The following is a 12,764-nucleotide window of genomic DNA, read 5'->3' on the forward strand; positions in this document are numbered from 1 at the left end:
ATAAAAGTGCTACTGCCAGACCCAGAGATCGGCTGAATGGATTCAAAAATTGTAAAACTCAGCTGTTTAACTCTAGGGGAGTTGGAACATTAGCCTATTTTCAAAAATAGTGGAGTGTTCCTTTAAGGGTGTGATCAGGTATTTTCCATTGTCTAGCCTTTAATAAGCAAACGAAAGCACACGAAATTGTAATATTGAAATATTTAATATTTTTCACTTCCTCTCTCTTTCTTTCTCGCATGCTCAGGAGAAACCATGCAGCGGTCAGAGGGTGGCTCGGAGACTGCGTCCACCGTGGCGTTGAGAACTTCCACTTCAGCCCAGGCTCCAGTGGTTCAGCCCGTTCCCGCCTCCCAACAGGTAAGCAGCCTTAGTACGATCTATCAAAAATCTGCTGAACAAAACTAGCATAATAAGTTGATAGCACATGAGCTGTTTAATATGAAAATCAGAGCTGCTTTAGCTCTTCTGTCATCGGTCTGAATCTCTTTAAAGATGCTTTTCAATATGCACTGGATCCATCTGAAGCGATGAAAGATTTCTCCTCACCCACACCCTTCATCTGTCAAAGCCACTTGAAATGATTAGCAGCGACTTTGCGTGGTGCTGCCCAGGGAGATGTTGGGTTTGGATCAACCACACATCCAAAGAAACTGGTCTTTATATAATTTCGGTTAATATTTTGAGTAGAGCATCACATTTCCCTGGACAGCTGTAGAGGATTTGATGAAAACCAGCACAGAATGAAATATAGACGCCTAGTATGTAACCTTCGTGGTGCTTGCAGTTTGGATCAAAGACGACACTTTTCTAAACGAAACTTTCCAGTGATCTATCTCAAGATATTAAAATCTTTCGCTGTTTTTTTTTTTTTTTCTTCTTCGTTCTTATTTCTTTTTTTGTTGTGTAAATGAGTGAAATTTGACACAACAAAGAAATGCCCTGCCACCCATCTTCCATTATTTGGACAGACAGGTAGTCCCACCCCAAGCTCACAGCAATTGGTTGAGACAGAAGTTTTTTAAAATGCCACAAAAATGGCTTACAGTTCTCTTTCCATATTAAACTGGCATAATGGCATTCTGACATAGAAACAATTACGCACCTGACCTTTTAAAGAGAAAGGGGTCTAATTTTTACATTTGTGTGTGTGTGTGTCCCTCACCTGCAGCGTGTGTTAGTTCAGTCCACCAGCTCTTCCCAGAAGGGAGCTCAGGTGCAGCAGTTGCCAGTGCCTAGAGTGCAACAGATCCCTCAGCAGGTACACACACACACACACTCAGGACGGTTCACTGCACTTCCTGATGACCCACAACACTTCTGGCTTATCTTTTGCCTCTCTACATATCTCTTTCACACTCTCGTGACTGTCTTTGTCTTTCCATCACTCTCTCTCTCTCTGTCTCCGCATACTTTCAGAACCCCGAAACGCAGACATGCTGTACTTTCACACACGTCATGCTTGGGCTGTTGCAACTAATATGTTAATAAGTAGTTTCCAGGCTTGACAGGGCGTCTCTGATTGTTGAGGTGAAGCTTTGTACTCACTGCCCCCTACTGCCTGCAGCCTGCATACAGCTGTTCATCTCATTTGCCTTACAGAATCTTTATTATCACTTCTCAGAACTCATACAGTGGTTATTTAGCACCAGTCTGATCCGTATGCGCATGTGTGTGTGTGTGTGTTTAAAGGTCCAACAGGTTCAGCATGTGTACCAGTCCCAGGTGCAGTATGTGGAGGGGGCAGAGGCCGTCTATCCCAATGGCACAATGTAAGCCCCTTTCAATATATTAGACCAATCTGTCAAACCTGCTTTCAGTTGTTCACTTTGTGCAGGAAACTTATTACTGAAGACTTCCTGTTGATGCTGAAGTATAATGTCATGAGTATTATGCTGGTGCTTTCCATGCATTTTTTTTTAAGCAAAAATTAGTAATTAAAAATATTGGACCCTTTTTTTTATCGTGGATCGAAAAATATATAATATTTACTAAGACAATCATATTTTTTTTCCAAGGTTACTTACTTTTCTCCAACCCCTTGAGCCTGATAAAAAGGAAATTAATTTCCTTTTTTCAGGAGCCTTTAGTGATTCAGGCCCATGCCTTTTTTTTTAACGTTTATTCTGGAGTTTAATAATGACTGGCTGTGTTTTAATATATAGTCTGAAAGCCATATCAGTAATGAAAACCCTAATAGCTTTCTGGCTATTTTTGTGAATGTTCGTCTCCACTGTGTAAATAATTAACTAATTAAATATGAATAAATTGGCTAATATAAAATTTTAAAATATGGCCTCTTTAACTGGAATATGGAAGATGTTTATTCAGGATATAGATGAGGTTGACAATAAAAAGATGTTCTTGGAAAGTTGAGATTGCGTTAAACGCTGAACAATATTGTCTTTTGTGTTTTTCTCCAGTCGTACTGCATACTCGTACAACCCAGATTCCCAGCTCTACGGACAGGGCAGCGGAAGCACCTATTTTGACACTCAAGCAGGTGGTACTCAGGTTACCACAGTCGTCTCCTCTGCTGGCGGAGTGCCCACCCACAGCATGGTGGGCATCGCCATGGACGTGGGCGGCAGTCAGATCATTTCCAGCGGCAGTGCCTACCTGATCCACGGCGGGATGGAGAGTGGCCGCCACCACACCTCTCACTCCTCACGCTCTTCATCCGCAATGGTATGGCTCGCTGTGCTGAAATCCTTCAAGACCGCTTTACTGGTGACGCGGGAGGGGAGTTTTTAGTCCCATTACTTCGAGCTCTTAGAAAGCTGTGGTTTTGGAAATGTGAGCACAGTCTTACAATGCTGTTTTATTGTTTAGATTATGTGTGCCGGGAATGTGCTTTCCATGTCTTTTAACGCAGAAAAGAATTGCAACTCATCCCTCAGTTAATAAACGGGAACAAAAACGTATTAACATTGTCTTAGCAAAATAGTTTCCGATATTTTAACTCCTGCCTGATATGTGCAAGGAGAGTCCGTAAAACATAACTTGAAGTTTACTCGCCTAGAAAAGGGTCCTAGCAAAATGGGTACTGAAAAAAGAACACATTTTTGTGTGAAAGAAATAATACCACTATACCATAAATATACAGGCTGCATTTCTGCTCACATCTCCTAGAATTGCTTCTTTTTTTTTTCAAGCTGAATGATGAGTCAAAATGACTTTCTGTGGTAATCCGCAGTATGTCTCCGATAATGCTGACAGAGCTCCACTTACATTCCCTAAAACAAAAGTGTTTTGCAATTATGTGCGTTTCTGAAACGGTAACGTTACAGATTAATCATGCAAACACATTTTTTCCCTTACCAATGCTCTGTAGAGAAGAGATGACACACACTGTCATCAGAGTGCAGCTCTTTTTCCACAGTGTGCTAGTTTATAAGGTAGGCTGAAAGCAGGGACAGGGCTTAAGGAGGCGACTGCCTCTAAATAATCCAGCTCTGCCTTGTTTTAGCAGTTTTCACAGCCACTTGAGTGGCCTCCGAAACAAAGCAACCCCTGGGGCTCATTACCATTTGGCCAAGGGCCGTCGGGAGCCTTTTAAAGACTTGGAAGGATGCCCGTTTTTTTTTTCTTCTCCCTGTCTCCCTCTTTCTCTTTATAAGTTTTACCACTCTGCCAAAACTTTCTCTCTCTCTGCCTCTTTATATCTTTCTCTCCCTCTAATCTTTTCTTTTCAATCTCTTTATTCCAGCTTTTGAAATAAAATTTTTTTTCATGCCCACTATGGAAAAAACCAATCTGGTTAATGAATGCAATAGCAGAAACTTATATCCTTCTCCACAGCTAATACCTGCAGAAAAACATGTTTATTAGAGTCAAATTATATCTGCTTTTTAAGCATCACGCGTTAAATCAACCATGTCTATGCAGAGGGCGCAACCCCGCTAACTGTGTGATTTCAGAAGTGGCCAGAGAGTTTATCTTGTGTTTGAGAGTAGCCTGACCTCACGGCCTGTGTGTGCGGATCATTAGCATATATGAGGCTGAGACAGGAAGAGTGGCGTAACCCCTCTGAGTTCCTCACATTTGCATGCTTTTTGTCCACCCATAATGAATGTGGCTGCAAACACTGACAGACTGTAATGGAAATGCTCAAAGTCCGGCTGCAGCTAACAGACTGATTTCCTTTTCTGTTATTTTTTTTGTGTGTCTTTTCTCCCTCCCTGTTGTCCTCCCCAACATTCCACCCCCTCTGTTTTTTCCTTCTCTTCCCCGTTTCATGTCTTGCATGCTTCTACTTTTCCTCAGCTTGAAATGGCGATTGAAAACCTCCAAAAGTCAGAAGGGATTGCCACTCACAAAAGCAGCCTGCTCAACAGCCATGTAAGTCAACCTGGGAAAAAAAAAACTTTATTGAAACTGGAACAAATCCTGAAAAAAAGGCTTAGTTCATTCTGCCTGCCTCTTTGCTTTGCTTTTCACTGCTGCTGTGAGCATGCTTTTTCCAGAACGGCCCCTCGCTCTGTGTGTTTTGGGTTTAAAGTGCTTCAGACCCCCTGCATTTACATGACACCACTGATTCAGTCAACATCTCAGGGATCACCATGTTTATATGTATGAGATCCACCCCTGAATATTAAACACTTAAACTTATATTTAAGGATTTTCTATTTCTATTTTAATGTTTAATTGCAGCTGGAGTCTGAAGTGGCTCTGAGCTCTTGAGTCCAGAACATTTATTTATCTCATTGTAGACAGACACCTCAATGTAAGGCTATGAATATTTACACCTAGACGGATATCCTTTTCTTGCGTCAGGCCTGAGATGTGACTGACATAATGCTGTAATCAGTGTCAGACTCCCTCTCCCATGTTGTTTCTCAGTTATCAGGAGGCTTGCACGGAATCTACACCCACAAAATTGCCCAAAAAAGCCCTTCATTCACAAAGTTCTACACACCCCATGCCTTGCATATAAAATATTTGACTAAATTTTCTAATCCATTCATCTAATTTTTTAAAGAAATTGTTCAGTTTTGTTGTTTACCTAGCCTTATGTTGTTCCACTGTAGTTATTGTTAACTAAAACTGTTCAAAATGGTATGAATTGATATAAAGCATAAATGAAATATAAATTGTAAATGAACATTAGAAATGTTGCTGACTACAGCAACTAATTACTATTACTGTTACTAAAATGATTATAAAACTGAAATAAAAATGTAATAATGCTAAATAGAACTATTTTAAAAAAACAAATCAAAAACATAAACACTATTAACAAACACAGCACAATTTCACTTAAAATTTAGGGCTGGTAAGCGTTAATTTTTTTAAAAAAATCTAATTGCATGATGTGGTGATTAATTAATCTAATTAATCGCACATCAAATTTGGAGAAATTATTCTAAAAAAAAAAATCATTTAAAGACATTGTTGTGTAAAGCATCAAACAGAGATTACAAAAATTAGGTCCAGCAAGAAATATTTTTTAATGGATAAAATTTATTACATATACTCTTTTGGACCATGTGAGTAAATGATGACAGAATTGCCATAGTGAACTATAACTTTATTAATTTATTTTCTTAATTTTATTATTATTACTAAGAAAATATGAAATTATTTCTTTAATGAAATGATACTCTAAATAATAAACTAAAACTGCCAGTAGGTGGTGGTAAATGTCTTAATGATTAAGTCATCGAGTCATTTATTCATTCGTTTGAATCGTTCAAATGGCTGATTCATTCAGGAGTGAAGGAAAATGGTTTCTTTATGAATGGTTCATTGAATCATTAGTCTTGTTCGACTTGAAACGGATCATCACCATCAGACCGATCAGTGTGGGACATCAAAGAACCGCAAGAGCTTAGAAAGCAGACAACTCCTTTTGAATCGCTCTCGCGTTACTTTGATGTCATACACAGATGTAGCTCAAATCCAACGCGACTATAGACGATGGTTCAACGCGCCAAATGGGGATGAACCGTTCTGATTTGTCTTTATCTTTTGGTTGGCAAAATTGAGCAAAACAGACAACATTGTGTCTAAAATAACACAATATTAACCTACAGCTCGTGTGATATTTCTTAACCATGTGATGTAAATATGAGACGCAATCTCAAACGGGCGTTTTGCCCTATATCTTTAATTTTAGGTATATTCTCTAGGCTCCATCACGCAGTAAGTTGTTTCTCTGCCTTATATTAGTCATCAATCGAATGTATGAAATGGCAGTTGATCCACATAGGTCTGGGGCGGGGCAAGTGCGTCGAATGCGTTAATAATTTTAACGCGTAATTTTTCTCCATAATTAATCTATTTAACGCGTTAAATTACCAGCCCTAATATAAAATTTTTATTAAGTAATCCTAAAAAAACCCCACTTCCAAACATTTGACACCTATTTTCTTCTATAGAAAAGAAAATAAGAAATTTTGAATTGTGTACAATACGGTAGCTTTGTGTGAGAAAAATAAAATATAAATGTTTTCTCTAGAAATGTTGATTACATGAGGGTGGTGTTGTCAAATGATTATAGTAATTAATATGAATAGGCAGTATGTATGAAGAAGTGTAATGTATGGTTTTGTTTATGCTATTATTTTGACTTTAAGCTTGCTATGCTGTTTTAATCATTGGCTGTTTGTGTGTGTGTGTGTATAGTTGCAGTGGCTGTTGGACAATTATGAGACTGCTGAGGGTGTGAGTCTGCCGCGGAGCTCTCTATATAACCACTATCTGAGACACTGTCAGGAGCAAAAACTGGATCCAGTTAATGCTGCCTCTTTTGGCAAGCTCATCCGATCGGTCTTCATGGGCCTTCGCACACGCCGACTTGGCACCAGGTCAGACTACACCCCAAAATAAAGCTAATCTATAAAGTACATTAACAGCTCATCCACTCTCAGAAGAAAAGCACAATCCAGTCTCAAACCCACCATGGCACAGAGAAGAACGTTGAGTGGATTTACTGCAGACACTGGTCTAATCCTTAAAGAATGATCATGAGATGATGGACTAAAATAAATGACATTCAGTCTCAAATTGTGGTGTGTTGCAGCTGGAATAAAAAAATGTGATGGCTCATTTTGTCTGTGTGTGTGTATGTGCGTATCTCAGGGGGAACTCGAAATACCATTATTACGGTATTCGTCTAAAGCCTGACTCGCCTCTCAACCGCTTGCAGGAGGACATGCAGTATATGGCAATGAGACAACAACCTGTCCATCAGAAACAGAGGTGAAATAACCATCCCCTTTCTCTCCCTCTCGCTTGCACACAGTCTTTGTCTCGTATCCCAGTCGCTTCTTCTTTGCCATCAGTTAGTTACCAAAATCAGCATTTCAGTTTTCATTAAAATTGAATGTGCTAAAGTTACAATTCTAAATAAATAAATATTATATAGATAATTTTTTTAAAACAGCTAAATTACTAAAACCTTCAAAGAACTGGAAATGAAAACAGAAACTATATATATATATATATATATATATATATATATATATATATATATATATAAAAAAAGAATTCTAAATATTCTGAATTCTGAATAGTGTCTCAACATGATATTATTACTGTATACTCTGTAATACTAAAATTACAACACAGAAATGAGTTGAGCTTATTTTAACTTTGGAAATAATTTCATAATTAAATTGAGGCAATAGTGAAATTTCATTTACATTTATAATGAATTCATTCTGTTTCTATTATTTTAATTTATAATTCATGCATGATTTCATCTAAAAAAAAAAAAATAAATTATGTCGAGTTGTTGTTATCAAAACTATCAGATTTATTTGTCAGAACCACTTTTGATTTGTTTATTTTGCATTTGGAAATGCACAGAACAGCTTTATATTGAACACTGGCTCTGCACCCAGATGGAAAATGGTCTTCTGTCTCTCTCTTAGTCATATCCTCTATAATCCCCAGTAGTGAATTCTACATTTATTCTTCCTGTTGTTATTTCCTGTATCCAGGTTTAAGCCCTTTCACAAGATGGATGGGATGGGGGACAGTCTGAACAGTGGTTCCCAGCACTCGTCCAGTACCCCTGAGCAGAGTGTGGCGGCACAGAGCCAGCACCACCAGCAGTACATTGGTACATGATAAGATTTTATACACTTGATTTGAATTAACATACAATCACATCAAAATCGTTAGAATAAATGAACAACAAACTCTGAAGTTTTGTGTATGTTTTGGCAGATGTGTCTCACGTCCTGCCCCCCTTCCCTTCTCCTGATGTGGGCTCTCTGCCTGAGCCAATCAGCATAAACGATGTGAAAAAACTACAGAGCAACTACAGGATTCACTGTGAGGTACTGCACACTGTTGTGGAATTTTTTTTTCCGTTTTTTTTAGTCAAGACAAAAAGAGTGTGATGATGCAATCATGCAAAGCTCCCAATGGAAGGAAGAGCTTCACAGTTTTCATAGAAAGGAATTAACTCCTTAACAGCTATCTCTAGAAAATTAAACACAAAGCCTAGCAGAGATAAACTCTCGCTTAATGTAAACCATTTAATAATTTGAAAATAGTGTGAAAGTAAAAATAAATAATGAACGTGTTAAAGAATAACATTATAAGAATAAGAATTATGAATTAAATGTACCACAGCAAATAGTTACACTAATCTATCCAAGCCAGTTTTCTTGCAACATTGTATCACACGTTTTCCACCATGAATGTGAGCCTTGTTCTTACTGGCAGCTAGGACAAGCAAAACAAAGCACCTGCAACATCTCTTAGAGAATGACCTTGTATGAACAATGTTCTTTCATAGCCTGTGAATGTCTTCTGTTATGTGTCACAGTCTCTGTTTAAGTTAATTTGTTAACTGCATTATATTTCATTATAAATTTATTAATTTTGACATTTTATGGTAATTTAATTCTATTTTGTTATTTGTAAAGATTTTAATAACTTGAGAACAGTCTAAAGGTTTGCTAGAACCCCAGCAGGACTGTGTCTGTGTTTATTTAATACAGAGACAGAAATTAATGATAAATTATTAATACACTACTGTTCAAAACTTTGGTGTTAATAGGTAAAAAAAGAAGTTAATACTTCAGCAAGGATGCATGAAATTGATCGTAAGTTAGAGTAAAGGCATTTATAATGTTACAGATTATTTTTATTTAAAATAAATGGTTCATTTGAACTTTCTGTTCATTAAACAATCCTGACAATGTTGAGCACTGAATCAGCATGATTTCTGAGGGATCATGTGACAGGAATGGACTAAAAGAATAGTTATACAGTTGAATAGTTATTTTGAATTGTAAAAATATTTCACTTCTTGAGAACAAAAAAAATAAAAAATAAAAATGTAAAAAGCTTACCAACACCAAAGGTTTTAAATGGTAGTGTATATAATATCAACAACAGCAACAACAACAATAAATATAGCTGCAATCAGAAATTATGAGGCCAAGCACTACAGGAGCAAGTTTCAGACCAAATGCAGGAATAAAGGCCCGTTCACATCAAGCACGATAACTATAAAGATAACGATAAAGATATAGTTCTAAAAATCGTTCTCAATATTAAAGAATAGCAGAGTCCACACTACAACTATAACGATAAAGGCATAGAGAAACGGTATCATTGGAATCATTTTCAGAATAATGTTTTTCCAGCTAATGAACAATACAAACATTGACATCCAATCAGAATCCACCCTGCTATAAAGGAGCTCGAGGATTTAAAGCGGCAGACGCACGTGCGCTCAGAATAAACAGACGATATCATTCGCTGGTGTGGACGCTAATATCGTTATCTTTATATATATATCTATAGTTATCATTCTTGGTGTGAATGGGGCTTAAGTGATTAATACCATTTTAAGATCATTTTAGTCAAAATGGCTGAATCATCTTAAATGCAACAACTAGTAATATGATTGATTGGCTTATCACTTTTAACCAATAAGTGGCGCTGTTACTAAATTAATGTGGCATAGTCAATATTAGTGACAATGGCAGATACAAAGTTTGGTGTTATTAGCTTTATTAGCACAGTATGAAGATCATCTGACTCTAGTTTGGTGAAAATCAGACCAACAATTGGAGAGGAGTTAAAAAAAAAAAGTATGTTTTCAACATAAATCAAAATGGCGTACAGGAAGTTCAGTTTACTCTGGAATATTTGGTGTTGTCGGCATACGGCAAGGAATATTTTGAGACCAGTTTCATTACAATAAGTCAATGCAATGAAAGTTATTAGCATTTCTGGAAATGTAATCATTAATAGTTAATTAATGTTTATTACTCTTAATCAATAGGTGGCGCTGTTACCAAATTGATGTGATAGTCAGTGTGATTTGAAAATGGCACATACAAAGTTCAGTGTAAATATGTCAAAGCTTTCAGAGATACAGCCTCAGATGCATTTTGGCATCTTTTCCACAAATTTGTTAATGAGGCCTGAAGATGATCCGAGTCAAATTTGGTGAAAATTGGACTAATGGTCTGGGAGGAGTTCGAAAAAGTAGGTTTGCAACTTGAATTAAAATGGTGATTTTGGCTAAATGGGTATCGACGTTCTCTGCATAATCCACGGAATCTGTCAACATCAGTCTCATTACAATAGGCTAATGTATGCAAAAGTTATTATTATCATTTTTAGAAATTCCTTTATAACTTTTTACCACAACAAACCCAAACTGAAGACGCATAGCGAGTTTCGTAACGATTCGTCAATACGTTTGTAGGGTTCAGAGGAAAAATAGTCAATTTTCATTTTCTGACTTGCAGTTCAAAAGTTATTAGCATATAGACATTTTAATTTTGGAAAAGCTGTGGCACTAGAGATTTGGATTTAGAGAGTCCAAATTTGATATGGTCAAAAATAGCTTACACACACACACACACACACACATATATATATATATATATATATATATATATATATATATTAGTTATTGTGAAATAAAATTACTCATCGTGATATAAGATTTTGGTCATATCGCCCACCCTTACTTCAAGCTGGTAACGTTAAGTAGAAGCAGAACAACAACATTTGCTGATACATGACAGGAAATCACATTTGTACGCCTTTGGTGCTGCCTGAATTGACTAAGTTTATAAACCAGACTTTCAGAGTCCACAAATCCAAAACTCTATAAAAATCATTTACTTGTCCTTTAGAAGCAGGACTGTAGTGCTTTTCCCCTCTTTCAACTAAGGTAAGAAAGCTTGTTTGTCCGGTAGGGAATTTTCTCTCTTTTTGTTATGGAGTGCTGTGTTTGAACTGTTGCCGGGGCAACGGTAAACAAGGTTGCCATGGTGACCTGGCTGTGGAAGCCAAAACATAGCATGTGACCGGCGAGAGGAGGAGGGGGGGGGGGTGGGCTGTGTAACTGGATACAAGAGTGTGTCCTCATCGAGGAGAATCTGAGAGCCGAGTGTGAATCACTGAGACAAACCCACTCTGAACTCACCACACTCTCACTTCTGCTCTCTGATAAAGCACCAACATCTACTTTTTGTTTCTGCTTGACACAGTTTGCTAAAATACCTTCCACACCACACAGACTGAACTTCCTTTTTTGGACATAAAACTCAATATACGATGAGTTTTTGCATGTTGTTTGTGTTGTATAACAATTAAATAGTTAATATAAGAAGGAGGAATGCCATGTGAATGACTGCTGCTGTTTACATGATTTAGACTGTGAGGTGGACCGTGATGCCGTGAGTGGGCCGTACTTGAGATGATCTGCTGGTCTATGCCAATAGGAAAGACAAAAGACACTCTGAATGAAGGAGCATGCTCATTTCACTGGTGTTATAACTTACATGGAAGCTTCTCAAGATATTCTTGAAGCCACAAAAAAGTCATCAAGTATCTGTGTTTTTGTTCTGACATTATTTGTTTTGCCAGGGTTTAAAGAGGTATTTAATGTCAGATGTGCATTTAGAGTATCTGGTGGAAATAGTTTTCTGTTTGAATGATTTTATGCATGGAAGCATGTTCAAACTTTGCATTTAAAGTTGATTTCTCTCTGTCAGGCTACTCTGGACGTAGTCATGAACTTGCAGTTCCATCTCATAGAGAAGCTATGGCAGACCTTTTGGTATTCAACAGCGCCATCAAGTGACGGAGCCACTACCATTCATAACAGGTGCTGTATTCCTGTAAACCTTCACAGGTTCCAGTCATGGAAAACATGAAAATGTCTAGAAAGGTTTTAAATGGTGATTTTTCAGTCCTGGAATAAGTAGAATCCTAAAAAATCTTGGAGATTTCTTTAGTTTTATATATATATATATATATATATATATATATATATATATATATATATATATATATATATATATATATATATATATATATATATATATATGTGAGTGTACATATTATGTATGTGTACATATATTGAAGTTTTGATCTCCTCTGAAATATTCATAACCTGCACCACCATTCAAACGTTAGCCGTTGGTAAGATTGTTTGTGTTTGAAAGTCTCTTATGTTCACCAATGTTGCATTTATTACATAAAAATACAGTAAAAAAGTAATTTTGTGAAATTGTATTATAATTTAAAATAACTGTTTTCTATTTTAATATTTTAAAATGTCCTTTATGATGGGAAACCAGTCTTCCTTGTGACACGGTCCTTCAGAAATATTCTAATAGGCCAAATAAACATTTCTTATTATTATCAATGTTGAAAACCGTTTTGCAGCCTTTTATCTTTGTGTTTTTTTTTTTTTTTTTTATATCAGGATTTCAAAACAGCAGCATTAGTTTGAAATGTAAATCTATTTTAGCATTATAAATGTCTTTACTGTT

The 12,764-nt window shown here is 36.8% G+C and overlaps 1 protein-coding gene across 4 annotated transcripts in view; it reads left to right on the forward strand.

Moving 5' to 3' along the window:
- Window positions 1-12,764, forward strand: part of LOC113107251 (DNA-binding protein RFX2-like) — a 35,988-nt gene that overhangs the window by 16,974 nt on the left and 6,250 nt on the right. For 2 of the 4 annotated variants that reach the window (XM_026269622.1, XM_026269621.1), the window contains exons 2-11: window positions 248-360; window positions 1,172-1,261; window positions 1,693-1,772; window positions 2,424-2,688; window positions 4,267-4,341; window positions 6,628-6,809; window positions 7,084-7,203; window positions 7,947-8,068; window positions 8,176-8,288; window positions 11,982-12,094. In XM_026269622.1, coding sequence (XP_026125407.1) covers window positions 256-360; window positions 1,172-1,261; window positions 1,693-1,772; window positions 2,424-2,688; window positions 4,267-4,341; window positions 6,628-6,809; window positions 7,084-7,203; window positions 7,947-8,068; window positions 8,176-8,288; window positions 11,982-12,094 — 1,265 coding nt within the window. In that variant the 5' untranslated portion in view covers window positions 248-255. The remainder of the gene's footprint in view (window positions 1-247; window positions 361-1,171; window positions 1,262-1,692; window positions 1,773-2,423; window positions 2,689-4,266; window positions 4,342-6,627; window positions 6,810-7,083; window positions 7,204-7,946; window positions 8,069-8,175; window positions 8,289-11,981; window positions 12,095-12,764) is intronic. The other 2 variants (XM_026269624.1, XM_026269623.1) reach the window with 2 other exon arrangements.

The sequence above is a fragment of the Carassius auratus genome, chromosome 8, assembly GCF_003368295.1.
Source record: "Carassius auratus strain Wakin chromosome 8, ASM336829v1, whole genome shotgun sequence".
Classification (NCBI taxonomy): Eukaryota; Metazoa; Chordata; class Actinopteri; order Cypriniformes; family Cyprinidae; genus Carassius; species Carassius auratus.